The sequence below is a fragment of the Numida meleagris genome, chromosome 11 (genome assembly GCF_002078875.1).
Source record: "Numida meleagris isolate 19003 breed g44 Domestic line chromosome 11, NumMel1.0, whole genome shotgun sequence".
Classification (NCBI taxonomy): Eukaryota; Metazoa; Chordata; class Aves; order Galliformes; family Numididae; genus Numida; species Numida meleagris.
In genome coordinates this window covers 18,646,872-18,665,818 of record NC_034419.1, presented here as the reverse complement: position 1 = coordinate 18,665,818, position 18,947 = coordinate 18,646,872, and the positions used below count along the sequence as shown (strand labels likewise).

Sequence of the window (18,947 nt, the reverse complement as noted above, 5' to 3'; positions counted from 1 at the left end):
TTAATCTTTGCAAAGTCCCAGAGCCTCCCTCCCCTGCGCTGTCTCACATGCATGCACACCAGGCATGACTAAACAGCTCTGCGGGGATGGCAGACACTTCAGAAACTCCCGGCTGGTTTTGGTTTGCAAACTAAAACAATAAAGCTGCTGTCTGCTCCCAAACGTGAGAACTTCCCCAAGCAGCCGCATCGTCCCTGACAGGAGCGCTGCTCCGGGGCTGCCAGGGGGGTGGCACTCCTGCTCTGCCCCGGTCCTGCAGCCGAGGGGTCAGCGTGGTTCCCACACAGGGTCGCCCAAGGGGGATGGGAGGGTTTGCTTTGGGACTTGGCTGCACAGAGCCCCGCGGTGCCAGCACGGAGGGGTTCCCCATCGCCTGCACCAGCTTGGGGGGGAAAGGAGCAAAAAGCCCTGGCCTAGTTTTTGTTTCACCAGGCTGGGCTCAGGCTCGACGGATGTGGTTTAGCGGTCAGCGCATAAGACAGCAAATGAAAAAAAAAAAAAAATTCCTTTGATTTAATCCAGCTCGGGTCTGTGCTTGCTCTTCCTGCGGCCATTGGGAAATCACAGCAGAGAAAACCCAGCACACAGCTCCTGCAGCACCCGCAGCTGCTGCTCAGCCAGCCCCAGCCCCAGCCCCAACCCCACCCCTGCCCAGCACCCGCCCCGCTCAGCGCAGCCCTGAGTTCTGATGGATTTACGACAATTTGTGTCCTCTCCGCCGCTCTGCGTGCAAAGGGCCAGACAATTTCTGCATAAATGAATATTTATATGTTCACATAAACATTTTTAATAGGAAATTGCCTAATAAGCCCTATAAACCTGCGAGCGCTCGCAGCTGTCCGAGGGAGCGCAGTTCTGCTGACGGCGGCGGTGGCAGCGCGCTGCACCTCGCAGCGCAGTAACGCCAGGAATCCTTTGAGTCATCGCTCCGAGCGCTCCGGGATGTGAGCAGATCTCCATCTCGGCCTCTCCCCAACGCCTTCGCCTCACTGCGAGGTTCAGACGTGGATGTGGCTGGAAAGCCCCTCCGAGCGGCGCCTCCCGGCACTCCCCACGGGCTCGTGCTGCTCACGTGCGCTGGAGCGCATCCAGGGATAAGCGGGAAGCGCTGGGCAGCGGCCCCACCGCCTGCCCCTGGGACGAGCACCTGGAAGTGAGCAAAGCGACTAAATGCAGAAAATCAGCGTGGGCTCTGTGCAGGCAGCAGCGGAGGAAATGGCCCGGTGTTAACAGCTTGCCATTGCTCCCCGTCATCAGCCCCAGCTGTGTGCCCCTGCCCCTTGCGACACACTGCTCGGTCACGTCTTCCCCTCATCGGCCGCAGCTGACAGATTGCTCAGAGCATTGCACACAGCTGTGGTGGCTGCAAGTCTGAAACGCCCTGCGGGGGAGGTGGAGGGGCTGGGGTGGCCCTTGGGGCAGCATCCCTTGGGGTGAGCATCCCTCAGGGTAAACATCTCTCTGGGTGAATATCCCTCGAGGCGAGCATCCCTCGGGGCAGCATCCGTTGGGGCAAATATCCCTCGGGGTAAGCATCCCTGGGGAAGCATCCATCAGGGCAGCTCATCCCTTGGGTGAGCATCCCCATGGCAGCATCCCCGTGGCCCCGCTCCCGCCCAGGAGAAGGGCACGCACAGCAGGCTCACAGCTCAGCGCTGCCCCATGCCCTGCTCCACAGCAGGAGGGAGTTTTGATGCAGGCACCGCACACCCACTCTTATTCACTGGACAACATGAGCCACTGGGCAGGGACTTGAGTTCACTGTGACCTTTGGACACTCATTTAAACCATGGAAAGGGTGACAGGCTGCTAGCGAGCAGGGAAAGAAGCAAAGGGCCGTTGTGACGTTTTGCCATCAAAGTCCCATCCCAGCACAGCTCCCATTTGAGGAGTGTGGGGCTGCGATCCGTGCTGGGATCCCAACCTTAAATCCTCCCTGAGCTGCTCAGAGCCACATTCATTCACTTTGTGCACATCCTCAGGCAAAGGCACCGACACGAGCTCTGTACCTGTGCCAAGGACCAGCAATGCTCCAGGAATCCGCTGCCTTTCACACCGCGCTGTGCCTGTACCTTTCCTTCCTGGTTCCTCAGACCCCACCGTGGGTGTGCTGAGAGCCCATTGTACCCCAGCCCCAACCACCCCCTCTCAGCCCCGAGCCCCCATCAAGGGCCGAGCCTTGCTCAACCTTACGCCTTCTCCCACAACACAGTAGCTAAAGGAGAAACAGCAATTATCTGGTTCAGTCTGGTGCTGCTGGCCTGAAACATGCCATGACAACGTGGTTCTTGTTTCAAAGCCTCTTTTGTACTAGGACACAGTTCAAGGGATCTTGCAATGCTGCGTTTGTAAACACATGGCACTTGTAGCTACACGCTGGGAGACGAGAGCGGGGGCAGCGCAGGAGGGCACCGCTCCCACCCGGGCTGCGTCCCCGCTCCGTGCCCCGTGCCTGCCCCGGTTTGGGGAGCCAGGAGCCCCTGGGATGCCCGTTCCTGAAAAGTCACAAAAAATGGAGTTCTGAAAGAAACAAAAAGGAGAAAAAAAAAAAAATCACAGGAAAAAAAAAAAAAAAAAGTGCGTCACTGGGGATTATTTTAGGCCCTGGTCCATGCATAATGCAAATCAGCAGCTCCCGGGCACGCCTGCAGCCACCCTGGGCCGGTGGAGGAGCTTTCCCAACAGGTGGTGGGGAGCTCCCAGTGCATCCTGCAGGGCCGGGGGTCCTCACCACAGAGCTCCCCCCAACCTGCACGGGGATGGCACAGAGCAGAGCCCGGGCGGCAAAACTCCCTGTGCAGTGCTTTCCTTTTGAGGCAATCCCTCTCCTGTTCCCCAGACCCTGTGCAGCGTCACCCCGCTTCCCTTTGATCTGTTTCTGATGGGGCTGCTTCCTCCTGTTCGCTTTTCTCGTGCTCTGGTTTGTTTTTCTTCAATTTTTTTTTTAAATTTTTTTTTAAATAATCCTTGTGTCTCCCTCCTCGCCTTCCTTCAAGGGGGTGCTCGGGAAGCCCTATTTATGGGTTGAAACGCTGCTGAAAGAGTTATTGCCATGTTATTCAGCTGCTGTGCCAAGCCTGCATGGGGATCGGGTTGCTGCTGAAAGGGTGCCAGGCACGTCTTTTTCCAGGAACCAGCCGCCGCATTTAGCCTCCGGCTGCACATGAAAGGCTGCAGTCGGAAACGTGACATTGTGTCAACATTTGAGGCAGGTCAGAGCTGGGTGAGACCATGAAAACAAGGCAGGGAACGCGGCGCGCCCGGCGGGGCTGGGGCGGTGCGGAGGGGCCAGGGTCACCCCGCGGCCTCGCCATCACCCCACGGCCCCACCCCCTGCAGCCCTGGCACCCCGCGTCCCTGCCCCGTGCCCTGGCACGCAGCGGGGTGGCACCGCAGTGGCACCGAGGGGACCCCACCTGCCCCTGCCCTCTCCTTGCGCTGCCCTCCTGCCCGTTCCCCCGGTGTGTGCCCACCAGCGAGCGATGGGGATGGAGATGAGCCTGGAGCGGGCTGAGCACCGTGGGGATGAGGGACAACCGCAGTGGCTACCAGGGAGCTGAAACGTGGCTGTGCTGAGCACCGTGTCCCGTCCCCAAAGGGGGTTACGTGGGGTTGCCTTCAGCGAGATCGATATTTAGTGCTCATTAAACCGAACACCAGCACCAGGATACACGGAGTGCCCAAGTCCATGTGCACAGCAGCCCTGCACCGCTCACTGCCATGCAGCATGGGCACGCGTGTGCATCCTGCAGTGAGGTCCCAGGGCTGCAGCAGCCCCGTCCCGCACAGCGCTTTGCTGTCACCAGATTTTGCGACTCTTCCAAACTGTAAAACCCCCCAACACCCAGCAGGCCCCTCATATACCACCCATGTGCATGGGGTAAATGATTACAGACCCAGCACCCAAGCGGCACAGAGCAGTGGAGCACTGGGATTGACCCCATCCCACCACGAGGGCAGGAGGAGCTCCCCCGTACCTGGGTCCTTGGGAAGCGGCGTCCCAGCCCTGGGAGCTGGGGGGGGTGGTGAGCAGAGCGGGGTGTCCCAGCATGCAGCACCCACTGGTCCTCAGCAGCAGCTGGATCCAGGGAATGGGGAGAAAGCATCAGCCTGAGCAGGTGCACCCGGAGCTGGAAGCGGTGAGGGGAGCGATGCGCAGAGATGCAGATGGGAAAGAGATCAGTGAACATCCCCGAAATCAATCGGTGAGCATCCCCAGGAATCAAGCCATCAATGAGCATCCCCAAAATCAATCAGCACTACCCTGGAACATGGGCAACAGCCCCATCTCCATGGGAGTCCCTGCTCCCACCCCTGTCCCAGGCCCCGCAGAGGGACCCCGCTCAGCTGCTGGAAAGCACAGAAGCTGACCCTTATCTTCCACAGGAAAAGAATTATTTTATTAAGTATTTTTAAACAACTACTTAACATTTACTCGAGATAAAAATATGTACAATATCCCACCTTGAAGAAGGCTCCAAAATATAAACACTGTACCTCTCCCTAGAGAATAAAACAAAGCTCTTCTCTTCAAAAAACAAAGGACAACCCGGGAACAAAGATACATTCATATTTCACACTTCTTTGATGCTCAAGTAGTTATACAAATAATAGACATCTGAAACGCTTTACCTTTTAATATATTTATATAATATATATATTTATAACAGGATTTTACAAATAAAGGCAACAACTGTATACCAAAAAAAAAAAAAAAAAAAAAAAAAAAAAAAAAAAGAAAAAACCCAATGAAATAAACGTCAGAACACAATCTGCAATCAAGCATAGTGCATCTCAACAGCTGGGGCAACAGGAAGGTGAAATGGGAATCCATACTGGAGTTGTGCTGGACACCGGTCCTCAAAACCAGTGAGGAAAAAAAAAAAAAAAAAACAGGGGAAAGTTTGTTTAAAAAAAAAAAAAAAAAAGAAGAAAAGAAAAAGAGAAGCCAAACTGGGCACGGNAAGAAGAAAAGAAAAAGAGAAGCCAAACTGGGCACGGTGTCATGGCGTTACCTGCAGGGAAGGGCCCCGCAGCGCTGGGATCTATGGGACGTGCCCCAGCCCTCACCTGGGTTTAGCACAACTGGGCCACGCTCACCTCGCAGGACCGGGCCCGGCCCCCGCCAGCAGCTCGTTACGGGACGGGGCTCAGGTTCGTTATTCATTAGGTGTACTCCACGTAAAGCCTCCAAGCAGCATCTACCTTTTATTTATTAAAATATGTATCAGCAAAGGTGAGGAGAGAAACCCATCTTCAGCCTGCCTGAACCACTGACCGGCGCACGGCCGGGCTGGGAGCGCTGAGCCCCCAAAGTACCACTGGGGACAGCCAGACCCTACAGCACAAGGCACCGTGGGGGACATCCTGACCCTCCACTGGGGACATCCAGACCTTACAGCTCAGAGCCCCCAAAGTACCATCAGGGTCACCCAGACCCTACAGCTCAGAGCCCCCGACATACCACGGAGGGCACCCGTACCCTGCAGCAGGGCCGTCCATACCTTCCACTGGGGACATCCAGACCCTACATCCCCACATCTGCCTCTCGGGGTGTTTTTTCACAGCTTTGACACACGGCAGCTGACTGAGCCAACCCATTCTGTGGGTGCAGAGAGGGGGGCGGAAAGCATCGAGCTCTTTTCTTGTCCTTTTGGAAGCAGCTCCGCACGACCAACCCGGGTGCCTCCTTCATCCTCCTGCACGCTCCCTGGCACAGAGGACAGGGATGTGGCTCCCTGCACGCCGCGAGCCGCGGCCCACACCTCCCTCCAGCCAATGCATAAAAGTGAAACGGTCTCAAACTGGAAAAAAAAAAAAAAAAAGGACAAAAAACCAAAACCCACGCCGCGCTTAGTCTTTGGTTTCCAAGTTCAACGGGGGGATCTGCTTCAGCGCCTGCAGCAGGGCCGAGGAGTCGATGGGGGAGCGGGTGGGCCCCGGGGAGGGCAGTCTCTGGGGCAGCAGCAGTGGAGGGGACAGCTTATCGGGGCCCACAAAGCCGGTGAGCGCGGCGGCGGCGGGCGCGGGCAGCCCGGGGTACAGCACGGGGACAGAGGCCGGGTACCAGCACTTCTCCAGCATGGGCAGGTAGGCGGTGGCGGACGGCGGGATCAGGTAGAAGGGCAGGCACAGGGGGGGCTGGTGGGCGTGGGGGGGCAGGAAGCCGCCCGCGGCGCCCATCACCTCGCCGCCAAAGGGGCTGTCATCATCGGGCACCTCCAGCCTGCTCCTCTTGGCTGGAGGGTCCTCGCTCTCCTGCTTGATGGAGCCGATCCTCTCCTGGACGGCGTATTTCAGTTCGGTATCCTTTGGGAAATAGGGCTGCTCCGGTTTGGAGTCGCTTTTCTCCAGCTCCCCCCCGTAGCCGCTGTCCGTGTCTGTGTCGCTGCCGCTCTGCTCCCCGCTGGAGGCAGCGAATGTCCTCTGGATGACGGGCACGCAGTTCTGCCCGCGCCCCTCGCCCGCCTTGCCCCCCGGCACCGCCTTCTCCTTCAGGTCCTTGGGGCCGCCCGGCAGCAGCTCGGCCGCCACGCGGTGCAGGTGCCCCACCAGCTGCGCCGCCTTCAGCTCCTTGTTGTCGTGCTTGGCCACGTATTGCAGCAGCTCCTTGGCGCACAGCTGGAAGCCGGAGCGGAACATCTCCTGGCTGGAGTCGAGGCTCCTCGCTGACAGGTCACCTGAGGAAACATTAACAGGGAGAAATTAAAAATTAACAGCACGCCAAATACTCCCATGACCACCTGCAGGTGACAGCACACTTCCAGTACGACGCAGCCAGCAGAGCAAAACTCAGTGGTCAACCTGAATTCCCAAGACTTATGCACCAGAATCCGACCCGTTACGTTCACATCCCTCCATCCACTTCTATCCTTGCCCTTCATCTTTCAATTCTGCATTTACTGCATTCAGCACTTCTACCGGGGAGGGAACAGCCAGTGCACCCCAGAGCTGGCAGGACCCCCCTGGACCCATCGGGTGCCCCCGGTACCAACAGGTCTCCCCTGACACTGCCCTGCAGGGCAGCAGGACCTCCCCGGCCAAACTAGATCTGACTTTATCAGACCCACGTGAGTGCCACATGTGCAAACAGCAGGAGGAAGCGCAGGGAGTGAGCAGTCGCTGTGCCGGGCCCCCTCTGCCTGCAGAGTGCAGGGACACAGAGAGGTGCACACAGACAGCGGCATTTGTGCACAAGGAAAGAGCAGAACCGGGATCCAAAGCTCGCGGTCACGAATGGAGAGAGCTGAACGGCTTTGGAGAGGGCATCACAGCAAAGCCGGGCTTTAAATAAAACTACTTAAAATCCACTTTAAAATTAAAGCGACCGCACAGCGCGCTTGGCACTGACCCCACGGAGAGCTGCACTTGTTCCGCACGAGCCCACGAGCAAAGTGAGAGAAACCGACGGCAATCAAAGGGCAGAGGCACTGCCTCCCCCTTCCCCGCGCAGTGTCCCCGCAGCCCTGCCATGCCCGGTGTCCCCGCAGCCCCCCGCCATGCCCGGCCGGGCCCCGCGCACTGCGCTCACGCACCCGCCTGCAGCCCGCTCTGCAGCGCCAGGATCTTCTGCTGCTGCTGCTCGATGAGCGCTGTCAGCGCCTTCACGTGCTTCAGGGTCAGCTCCAGCACCACCGCCTTCTCCAGGTGGCCCAGGGTCTGCGGGCAAAGGACACAACGCGTTGGCCGCTGCGGGGGGACCGGGGGGGAGGGGGGGGGATGCTGGGAGACATTCCCACGGCAGAGGAGGGGGCGATTTGGGGAAGGGGCTCGGGGGCAGCGCTGCCATTTGGGGGAAAGCACAAGGCGCGCTTCCTGCGAACAGAAATATCCAGAATATGTACGGAATACACAGACAGCAGCCGCGGGGCAGCCCCCGGCCCCGTACCCCGGGGGTATTTGGGGACGCCCAGCCCCGAGCGGAGCTCTGCGCCTCGGCGCTGCTGCCCCCGCCGGCACCGAGCGCTCAGCGCAGGGCCGGGCCCGGAGCCCCGGAGCGGTGCGCGTTGTGCCCGTACCGTCAGCTTGAGGTGCTCGGGCAGCAGGTCCTTGAGCTGGGCGATGCACTCGTTGATCCTATCGCGCCGCTTCTTCTCTATCAGCCTGTGGGGCAGCTTGTAGGTGTCCTGCAAGGAGCGGCGGGTCAGCGCTCCGCACCCACCCTCCGTCTTTTTTGCTTTCTTTTTTTTTCCCCCCTCCCAAATAATCGCTATACCCACTCCGCGTTCCACCCTCGGTTCTTTCTTCCTTTTTTTTTCCTTTCCCCACCCCTCTCCCCCCCAAATACCCGCGATCCCCTTCCACCCCCCACTCCGCAGCACGCAGCCGTTCTTTTTTATTTCCCCCCAAATTACCGCCGAGCGGAGGCCCCTTCCCCCTGCCCCGCAGCACCTCGCAGGAGCTCAGCTCTCTTCCCCCCCCCCCAGCGACCGCTGACCCCCGCCCCGCACCGCCCACCCCGTTACCTTGTTGTCCTCGCTCCTCTTTAACCCCCTCCTGGGCTTGTACACTTGGTACATGTGCGCGAAGTCCAGCCTGCACGGGCGAAACGAAAGCAGCGAGGTTACCCCTGTCCCCGGGGCCGCGGCGGGGGGACGCTCTCCTCGTCCTGTCCCCCCAGCAGCCTTACCCCGGCACATCGGCGCTCTCCAGGGCGGGCAGCTTGCCCAGGCACACGGGCGGGGGCTGCGCGCTGGGGATGCGCTCCATGGGGGCGCGGAGCGGTGCGGTGCCGCGGGAGCCGGGAGGAGCGGAGCGGTGCGAAGCGGTGCCGAGCTCAGCGCGGGCAGCTCATGCCGCGTCCCCGCCTCGCCGGCTGAGGAGCGGAGGGAGGCGGAGGGCCGGGTTAAATGCGGCCGAGTGGGTGGACGGCGGCGACGTGCGTTACCCTGTGACTCCCGGCACGTCTGGCCGGGCTCCCCCCCCCGTTCCCTCCCTCCCTCCCTCCATCGCCGTCACATGAGGCTCACGTGTCGGCGAGCGGCGGCCTTCCTCCCCCCGCCCGCTCCGCCGTGCAACGTGCCGGGGGGGGAGGCGGAGCTGCCGGCCCGTGGCCCCGGGTGGCCCCGGCCCTGGTTGCTTCCCGGCCGCCCCTCGGGCGCTGCCCCGCCGCCCCGGAGCGGAGCAGGGCAGGAGCTCGGCACTCCACTCCCGTACTCCCGCACTCCGGCACTCCCGCGGCGAGTCGGTAATCCCTGCTGCCGGAGCCCTTTGGCTGCTCCCGTGCTCGCCGAGCCATCCCGTGGCTCGGGGCTTACTCATGACCTTAAGGGATGTTGCCAAGGATTTAGGAGTCCCCCTAAAAAGAGGATCCGAGCGGAGCTATCGCATTCCTGGGCGGCAAGTGGGATGGCGGAGAGTTGGGTTACATTGTCCCTACGATCGGCTTTCATAAGCTGGGGCTGATGCAATCAGCAATTTGTCTTTGAGATTTTGTTTGCTGAATTATTTCTGCGTGGAAATGCGTACATACAAGGCACGTATAGTTTTGTAAAATACACACATACATTCGGGCAGCAGCAAAATGTTTGAAAAAGGCCAAATTTCCTGCAGCCACGGGCCCGGAGCGCCGTCCCAGGACAGCAGCAGCCGGTGCCCAGCAGTGACCTGCAGTTATCTACAGACCCCCAAAAGCCAAGGGCTCGCAGTTCGGTGCCAAGGTGTGCTGAGGGCTCGGAGGTGGTGATTTGGGGCAAAACGCCCTGAAATCCCAACAGCAGCGTCGGATGGATCCTATGTGGGCAGCACGGCGTTAGCAGCTGGGCTGCGGCTTCAGCCTCACGATAAGGTTACTGCGGGTGGTTTTGTTTTAAAATGTCCCTTACTTAATATATCCACGAAGGCCAGGCATGTGCCTGTGGCCTGGAATCAGATAGCCGACTCCTCTGCTCTCTCATTTCCAGCAATCTCGTTTCGGGTTACCAGCACCGGAGGTTAAAGGACGGCTGCAGGCGAAGGTTACGCAGGGCAGCAGCGCTTCGGCCTGGCACCCAGCGGGCACCCGACGGGCATCCCCAGAGCCCTCCTACGGAACAGCCCCCCTCCCTCCCCCCCAGCAGCCTGCAGGTGGTGGCCAAAGCTTGGACTGAGCTCTGAGCTTTGAAAACACGTTACCCAGAGTTGTGGTGCTGCATCCCTGGAGGTGCCCAAAGCCTGAGCTTGGGGGGGACAGCCAGCCCATGGCAGAGGTGAGGCTGGGTGATCTCCAAGGTTCCATCCAACCCAACCATTCCATGAATCTGTGACAGTGTCGGGGTACCATGCATTGGGATAAGCAGTGAGGGCCAATGGCACCAGGGGGCTGCTGGGTGTGTGCTGCCATGAGCGGGGTGCTGGCACCGCGTGGTGAGAGCCTGCAGCCGATCAGCCGCAAGCTCTCCTCCGACCGAGCACGGGGAGGTTTGCCAGCACCAAGTGCAGCAGTGGGAGGAACACGTGGGCAGAAACTATTTGGAAGTGGCAAAATTTGTGGACATTACAATTCGTAATAAGAGACTTTAGCCCACTTTAAGGCTCTGCTTAATGAAACCTCCCCGCCGTGCCGTGACAGCTGCCCTGCCCGGGTGCTCGCTGCTAACCAGGTCCCTGCTTGCACCATTGCGTGGGAAACCGCCCCCGGCTCCGTGCCGGCAGTGGGACCTGGAGTGCCCCCAGCCCCAGTGTGACAGAGTTCCGGGGCTGCCCTCCATCCCATGCCCTTGCATTGGAGGCCACTGAGTGCTGCTCCCGAGTGCCTGCGAGGGCTTTGCACAAAGGTATCAGATCCCTGCACGGCTCTGCCCAACATCAAGCAGTGAGTCAGCTCCGGGCCGTCAGATGTCTGCGCTTCAGCTCTCAGATCTACAGAGTGGGGAGCGCGACGCTCTGCAGGTATGCAAAGCAGAGTGAGGTGCCTTCAGATCTCTGGCTCAGAAAGCACCGCACCTCCCAACTGCAGTGCTGTTTATTTTTCCTTGGTATCTGGGTACCCGGGTGAGAATCAATACCGGGGAGGTCTGTTCTGCCTGCAGGGCACAGGGAGCAGCGGCTGCAGTGACACGGTGCGTTTCCTTCCTACCTGGGTATTAACATTTCCTCCTCATACCAATAAAACCCCAAACCGAGCAGGCACAAGAAGGGAGCGGGAGCACATTCCACATGGTTTGACTCAGGGCACAGCCAGGTCAGAGGGCCCCCCAGACCCTTACTGAGGACAGAGGGCTGTGGGCACTGCAGTGAGCCGGGAGATGATGTTTGACCCCTTGGAATAAAGAGGATGCAAAGAAAATGCGGGAGGTGGGGCAGGGCAGGAGCACGGTGCCGTTGTCCCCTGCACACGGGGATCCCTGTGCATCATAAGCCGGATGCACGCCAGACATTCATGTGAAAGAAGCATGGGAAGGAATTCAGCGCCGTAGGAAACGTTCATGGCAGACTTGAGTCCAGTGAAGGTCACGCACAGGTTTACCCTCCCCCAGGACCCCCAGCCCTGCTGACAGCCCACGGGGCTGGGCAGTGCCAGGAGAGGTGAGCGCGGCACAGCGCGTCCTGCAGCGCCCTGCCCTCCGTATCGCAGCCATCTGCCCGAGAAGCGCTGGAGCAAACCACAACTGAGGGAGTTGCTGTCTTCCCCAAATACTTTCTCTAATGAGGTTTTTAAATAGTCCTGCCCCACCCACGCGGGCACCCAGGGCACTTTCATCTCAGGTGTTTGGCAGCCGGGCGGGACCCTGCCTGCACAGGGCAGGGGAGCGCTGCTCCTTCCCCGGCCCCGGAGATGCCCCATGTGTGTGGGGCCGATGGGAGCCAAGCAGCAGCAAGCAGCTGGCCGTGCTCAGAACACGCCTCACTAACAGGCAGCAGGGCCCCGCTGGCTGTGTGACTTGACCCTAATGGCCACGCAAGAAAATCGCAGTCATCCCTCCCAATGTTGTAAACTCTATGACCATATAATGAAAATAAAGTCCTGCCCAGAGGGGCTGAGCGCATCCGCAGCTGCTGCCCAGATGTGGTGCCCGGACCCTCGCCTCTGACCCCGCTCACAGAGACCCAGCCGGGGGGGTTGTGCTCTACAGACCCCGACCAGCGAGACGCCGGGTGCCTTCGGTCTCTGGATAGAGAGCCCAGCCTCTGATTCGAGATTATGAAAATGAATAACCATCTGCTCAGCAGCAGCCACGGACCCACGTTGTATCGGGGCCATATGGTGTCCAGGGCTCCTACGTACGGATTCAATTAGCTGCCGGCGCCTGCGTCAGCAGTGCTGGATCCACCCAGTCATGCTTTTGGAACAAATATTAGAATATTCCCATGGATCCTCCAGACAGTGGGAGGTGTTTCCTACACTGTGGAGGTTTTGGGAAGCGATGACTTAGGCTCATTCTCTCACATTCCCATCTCCCAGCTTCCCAGGGCTGTTCCCGGGATCGCTGCGCCCCGGGGAGCGGGGAAGCCCCGGGTGCAGCTGCAGGAGCGGGGGGGTTGGAGAACGGGGGCGGAGGGCCCCGCTGGGACGGGGTCAGGGCTTGCAGCACTTCCCAGAACACCGCCCGCTCCCAGCCCCGCTCCAGTCCTCTCTTCCCGGCGCTTAATGCGGGGTTGCTGTGCTCAGCTCCTGCCAGCAGCCAACCCGCTGCCCCCGCCTCGCAGCCCCGTGGCAGCAGGTTCCAGCTGCAGCCCTGCAATGGGATGCAGAAGGGAGAAAGCAGTTCCCCGACTGCTCCCAGCCCTGCAGACAGACGGGCGGTGTTCCTGCCTTAGGGAGCCAGATCATGCACAGTCTAACCAGCTGCCACCAGCCTCACAGTCTAGCAACATGGAAGCTCCTTTTCTCCTGCGCAGGTGCAGCTCTGCACCCTGATCTCCACGGGCTGTGCATTGGCCCTGTGTTGCTTTTCCATTGTGGCTCAGTGGGAAAAGCCCTGCCAGGAGCTGGAGCCCCACATGCAGTGGGACGTGGGCATGGGCTGAGCACAACCCTTTGCTCCCTCTGGCACCAGGGGACCGCAGCATCCTCTCTCTCATTCGGGAATGTGCAGAGGCAGCAATCAGCTCGCCCCGAGCAGCCAGAGCTGCTGTTCCTCCCGGCGCTGTGGGGTCTGACAGGCACCCAGATGCAAGTCAGCTCTGTAAGGAGAGCTCTGAGAAGGAGCAGCAGAGCACAGGGATTGGCAAATGGAGCACATTCCCATTAGGGTGCAAAGCACACAGTGGTGATGGAGGAAGCGGCGGGATAGCAGGGCTCATTGCACCCCGGGTCCCACTGCAACTGCAGTGTGCTGGCGCGTGCATCTGCTGCGGGCTGGGAATGTCTGATGGCTACGTGGAAGGAAATGCCTCTGGCCCTGCCTGCAGGAACCAGCATGCCACTTCCTGCACTTCTTCCCCTCAGTGCTGAGCTGCCTTCTGCTAGAACACAGGATTTCAGGCAGCTGGCTCAGCCTTTACCGCCAAACTCCACATCAGCACACCCACATCATCTTGGGGGTACCCCTGGCCAGGCCCCACCATCCCCTGGCACATCCTCAGGTTCCCCCGTGCTGGCCCCGCAGGTGGCAGTTCCCAGCTGGGGACACTGGCGCAGTCTGGGGAGGTGAGGAGTTGGCTGCTGGGAGCCCAAGCGGTGGCTGACGTCTTTTGGGGAAAGTACTTGATGTCCAAACATGTGAATAGCAAAGCCCAGGCATGTGGTCGGGTGATGTGTGGAGGTAGGGAGGGGCTTTTTTGTGCCAAATTTCCCTTTTCCCAAAATGGACACGCCAAGTTGCCTTATTTCTTAATATGCAATGAGACAGAGGAGGAAAACTTCCTTCTTTGCTTCTTTTAGGTTCCAGCATTTCTAGAAAGCTGCTGAATCATGCACGCACATGTTCCTGGCCGTGGGCACGGCCCCGATGACACCCCACAGATGACTGTGACCACATGGTCCCCCATCCCCTGTCCCAGAGGCCAGAGCTGTCCTCACCCCAACGCGTCCTCTGCTTCTCCCACCGCTCCCTCCTGCAGCACAGTGCTGTGGGGCTCCATCTGCCCACGTCTGCCCCAGGGAGAGCCTGGAAGGGAGCTTTGCTGGGACAGCACATGCACCCAGCAGGCGATTGCAACACATCCAGTCCTTGCAAGCTGCAAAGACAGTGAGCTGGAGCCAGGTGAGTTATGTGGAAATAGGGAGGCACAGAATCCAGCTAGGGGAAGTAGACCTACATTTTTTTAGAGCAGCAAAGGACTCAGCCCTACAACTATTTTGCTTCCCAGAGATATTCAGGCCCCATGGAGCCACATATATTTGCCTATTAACGATGTCGCTGCAATAGCAAAGCCTCCTTCCTCTCTCCCAGGCTCAAATGTGGTATGTAAAATGGCAGTGCCTTTCATAGCCCTGTGCCCACAGAGGCTCAGCTGCAGAACTCATTTCCTATTTACATCAGAAAAAAGCAGCTCAGCGAGGCCGGCCGCGGGTGCAGGCAGCGCGGTGCTCTCTGCAGGTGTGGGAGTGGCCCTGCCCACGGCTCCAGCACACCGCAGCCACCGCTTCCCTGCAGCTCCCGGGGCTTCCCCAGCACCGCGCTGCCAAGCACACCCAGCAGCCCCAGACCAGCCCTGTCTGGCCTTACCCCGCTGCTCTGCACGGCCTGGATCCCCTCCAGCTCCTTTCCCTTCCACCCCCAGGAAGCCCTCCACAGGAGCACCCCCAGAAGACCTCCACCTGGGCACTGCGCTGGGGGCTTTGGCTCACACCTGAGATGTCATCAAACCTCCCCAAATCCTCTGCTCCACGGAGGACACGGCCCTTCTGCCCTTTTGCCCATCTCTTGGCACAGAGGAGGGTCGGGCTGGATATCAGAGGGCATCTCTTCTCCAAAGAGCCATCAGACACTGGCATGGGCTGCCCAGGGGGTGCTGGGGTCACCGTCCCTGGGGGTGTTCCGGGAACGTGGAGATGTGGCCCTGAGGGACGTGGGCAGTGGGCGTGGTGGGGGTGGGCTGGGTTGGGCTAGGGGATCTTTTCCAGCCCTCGTGATTCCATGGTTCCACGATTCTATGATTCTATCCCACGAAAGGAAGAGCCCCGTGGCACACACAGCTGATGCCCTGCGGCCCTCGGCCCCACGCCTGCCGGAGCCCAGCAGTGGCAGCGCTGCCCTGCCGCCGCCGCTCATCCCTCTGTGCTTTGGATGCGAAGCTGTTTTCATCTGAAAGTCACTTCCTCAGAAACTCAGTGGGAGAGTTTTAGTTTTCGGTTTCTCGCAAGTTTTTTAGATACGCATAAATTCTCTTTCTGTTCACAAAGAAAGCTCCGAAACCTCCTTCCACCGGACAGCAACCGGGAGAGCCGCGCTGCAACGCCGCGGGTGCTCGCACCTCTGCACGGACACCCTCTGCTGTCACTTCCTTCGTCTCTTAGCAACGTTCGTGCAGCGCCGGGGTCACCACACCCCGACCACATCGCACACAGCACAGCCAACTTCCAGAACAAACATCATCAGCTCAGCCCTGCTGGCATCTCGTTCGCATGACTCGAACAGGAGCGGTTTGGGTGGAAACTCCCTGGCCTGGGCTCCCGTGGTTGCTCTGCACAGCCCCGAGGAGGGCAGGGAGGAAGGTGCAGGAGGGAGCTGTGCTGTAGAGCTGCAGCTCACCCCGGCCCCGTTCTGCTGCTAAATGCAGGCCAGAGTGTTAAATGGGGATAACTGGGGCTCTCCTAGCTGCCGTGGGCAGTGATGCTCTCTGACTCTGGCACAGGAGACTCTGGGACTTCTTAGGATGGAAAACACCATGCAAGTTTAACACTCCATCTCTCAGAGCCATTAAAGTTACCTGCGAATGTAACTCCCTCAATTCTGAGAGCTGTGTGTGATGCAGGCTGAACCTCCACCACCGTGGCCTCTGCAGTGGGGCTGATGTCTGACTGACTCTCACTGCTTGGATAACAAGAAGGAAAGGAGGGAAACAGTGAAGTGAAGTGAAGTGAGAGCATTGGTTACGCTGCGAACACGGCTCCTCCAGGAGAGCTGCATGGCCCAGCGCTCAGCGCAGGATGCAGCTCCTGCCACCTGGATGGCAATGCCTCAAAACACTGCAGCAGCACAAACCCTGCACCGCTCCCCGCCTCCCCTCCCCACAGCGAAGCGTGGGGAACAGCAAAAACAAAATCATGGGACTGAAATAATAAGAATTAAAAAAAAAAAATCACAAGACCCGTGCTTGGGAGCTCTGTGGGTTTCCCACAGGCAGTGCAGGGCAGGCGCCTGGAGCCACACACAAAGGGCTCCTGAAATGCTGCCCAGTGCTGCCACAGTGCAGGCAGAGCTGTGGCGCTGCGCCTTGGCCACCAGAGCCCTCCAAGGGCCACGGCTGAAGTCTTGCACCCAAACTCCTGCTGGCCGTGGCTGGGTCTTCTCAACCTCCATCACAGGAACTTGTTTTGCCACCCATCTTTTTTCACCTCCTCAATTTTGCCCTGAAGAAAGGGCACAGAAGAGCCAACTCAATTACTTTTTTTTTAATAAGGAAATATCTCTTTTCCCCAAGAAATGTTCAAAATATGTCTGTTCGAGGATAGAAGCTCCTCTCCCTGCCTCCAGCTCTGGGGATGCTGGCTTCCCCCGCCGCAGCAGGAGCAAGCTGGCTCCCATTTCCTGGGAGACTGCTCCACCAGATTCAGGAGAACGGAGCAGCCTCCGTGCCAGGACCCGCGGCAGATGCTGGAGGGAAGGCGGGGATCCAGCTGGAGCTCCGAGCACAGTGCTACAGCTCGCTGCCAAGCGCTGCGGCAGGGGGCCCGCACCAAAACGCGGGTGCTGCTCTTCCCGGGGATCTGCACCCAAATCCATCAGCTGCGCTCCCCGGAGCATTCGACCTCACCCACAAGGCGCCGTTACTCCCTGGTACCAATGTGGGGATGTCGGCAGCCCTTCTCCCGCCCCCATATGGCAGATGCAGAAGCTCAGTCAGATGTGCCGCACGCTGTGCCCAGAGCCAGGGAAATCCCCAAGAGGGGAAGGGATGGGCAGTGACATGTGGCACCCGGGACACAGTGCCACGTGGTGAGGATGTGGGCTTTAGGAAGGAGGTTGGTGACCTTCAGGACAGAGTTTCACCGCCTCCAGCGCAGGGTTTTATGGTGGGACCAGCACTCTGCGGGTGCCCTCTCACTCGGGTGCATGCGGACACCACCCACTCATCTCTCCATCTGCACCCTCTGCTATCCTTTGCTCCTCCATCCCACGTGCAGCAGGCCTGAAAGCCATCTGTAGAAACTTCAGGCCAAGGCCACCAGATGTTCCTCGTCTCCATCCCTGGTATATTATCGTGCTAACCCCACCGAGCAGTTATTCATTCAACAAGAATGGCACCTGAACCCCAAAATGCTCTGTGCATGGCAACAAATGGTTCCCTGCGAGCCCCCGTGTTTGGCGGTGCCAGAACTGCAAACCGACGTTGGCAGATCTGACTGCGCAGCGAGCCGGGTCGTCTGACTGCCGGTCTTGTGCTCCGATCACAAGACGATCTCTCCCTCTGCAAGAGCACAGAGCGCGGGATGAAGCAGGCTCGTGTTCCCAACGCCTCCCCCACGGACACGCTCTGCTCAGACCTCGGTACACGTGGGGCAGAGCCAGAAGGCAGTGCAATAACAAGAGCAGTCTGAGGTGGAGCCTGGCATGGGGCTCTTCCATAAGCTCTGCTCAGAAGCTCTGAGCTATCAAGGTTTTCTCACTCCTGTCTTGGTAATCCCTGATTTTTACAGCACAGCTTTAGGAGTGAATCATAGAATCACAGCATCACAGAATATCCCCACCTGGAAGGGACCCACAAGGATGGCTGAGTCCAACTCCCGGCTCCACACAGAACTGCCTAAAAATTAACCCATACGTGTCAGAGCGTTGTCCCAGCACTGGGGTGGGCCTTGGATAGGCAAGCCTACACCCCACGTGATAGCGTGTTTGGTGTCGGCCTTTCTTTATTCTTTCTGTTTCTTAAGAGGCCAGCACGGCCACCGCACTACTGAAAATATAAAAATGCAATGATACAGAAACTGGCTCCGGGCTGCAACAAGAGCCCCGTGGCTGGATGAGCTTTGCTGGACAGAACATCTCCACAAACGGAGGAGCTGATGGCTGAACGTCCATGCACCGCGGGCACGGCAGCTCCGTTCCTCCCTGCCCAGCCCGCACCACGGGCTGAAGTCCACGGGCACGACCAAGTGCTCCTCGTTTGTTTGCGGTTCCAAAATGTCTCAGTGCAAAACAAGCACCTAGCAAGGCAGAAGCAAAGCCAAGGGATGTGTTGCTCCTGATAACCTGGCCTGGTGGAGCGCGGGTTTTGCCTTCGGGAGGCATTCCCTCCTTGCTGCTCTGCATTCAGGCACTGTTAATACTTCTCAAGCATCTTGGAGCTCGCCGCACTCACATTCCCATTAATCAAGTGATTTTTTCTTTCTGTAATCAATGATGACCCTCTCCAGAATGAGCTAATTTGGAAAAGAAATGTTGTACTGATCACATTTTTACTGATCTAAACGGAACTGTCTTTTTGCAGGAGACAGCCGACGTGGCTCTGCATTACCCTCCTCTCTTTCCCTTGGCTTGACCCATTTAGTTCCTTCTTCCCCTCTTGCCAACAGAACCAAATCCTGCAACTAACCTTTAAGGGTTCCTTCGTCTCTATTTTGTTCCTATTAACCTTCTGTTTCTCTGGATAATTCTGCAGCCAAGAGTAGGTGTGACTCCCACGTTACAAGTCTAGCTGTGCCGTTGACTCATGTGCTGTGCTCACAAAGCCAGATCCTTTAATGGGAAGGCTTATGCAATGTAGCGAGGTCTCCCAGAGCATATGCTCTTACTCGAGTTGTGTGATTTCTGCTTGTTCTCTCCGCTAAATGAGACGGAGTGCGGTGGTGGGCTGCACAGAAGGTGCACGCTGTTTCAAAAGCCCTACTATGCCCCGAGCGTGCACACGAACCCCCACAG

The 18,947-nt window shown here is 58.8% G+C and overlaps 1 protein-coding gene and 1 long non-coding RNA gene across 3 annotated transcripts; both read right to left on the bottom strand.

The window, feature by feature from the left end:
* On the bottom strand, positions 768-3,968 carry LOC110404940. The gene is made up of 2 exons (XR_002442585.1): positions 2,010-3,968; positions 768-1,147 (listed from the first exon to the last, which is right to left on the bottom strand). It is a non-coding gene; the product is annotated as an uncharacterized LOC110404940 (long non-coding RNA).
* Positions 5,196-8,928, bottom strand: BHLHE40 (basic helix-loop-helix family member e40). 2 transcript variants are annotated; one of them, XM_021409725.1, is made up of 5 exons: positions 8,630-8,926; positions 8,466-8,535; positions 8,019-8,126; positions 7,536-7,659; positions 5,196-6,680 (listed from the first exon to the last, which is right to left on the bottom strand). In XM_021409725.1, exons 1-5 carry the CDS (start codon positions 8,707-8,709, stop codon positions 5,854-5,856), a joined length of 1,209 nt encoding a protein of 402 aa, XP_021265400.1. In that variant the 5' UTR covers positions 8,710-8,926; the 3' UTR covers positions 5,196-5,853. The 2 variants fall into 2 exon arrangements, with proteins under 2 accessions (XP_021265400.1, XP_021265399.1); XM_021409724.1 differs by having other exon boundaries at positions 8,466-8,928.

Coding starts and splice junctions, on each gene's coding strand:
- BHLHE40 (XM_021409724.1), bottom strand. CDS start 8,639: ATGTGCCGGGGTAAGGCTGCTGGGGGGACAGGACGAGGAGAGCGTCCC. Junction 8,127..8,465: donor AGAGGAGCGAGGACAACAAG/GTAACGGGGTGG, acceptor CGCTCCTTGCAG/GACACCTACAAGCTGCCCCA. Junction 7,660..8,018: donor CCGAGCACCTCAAGCTGACG/GTACGGGCACAA, acceptor CTTTGCCCGCAG/ACCCTGGGCCACCTGGAGAA.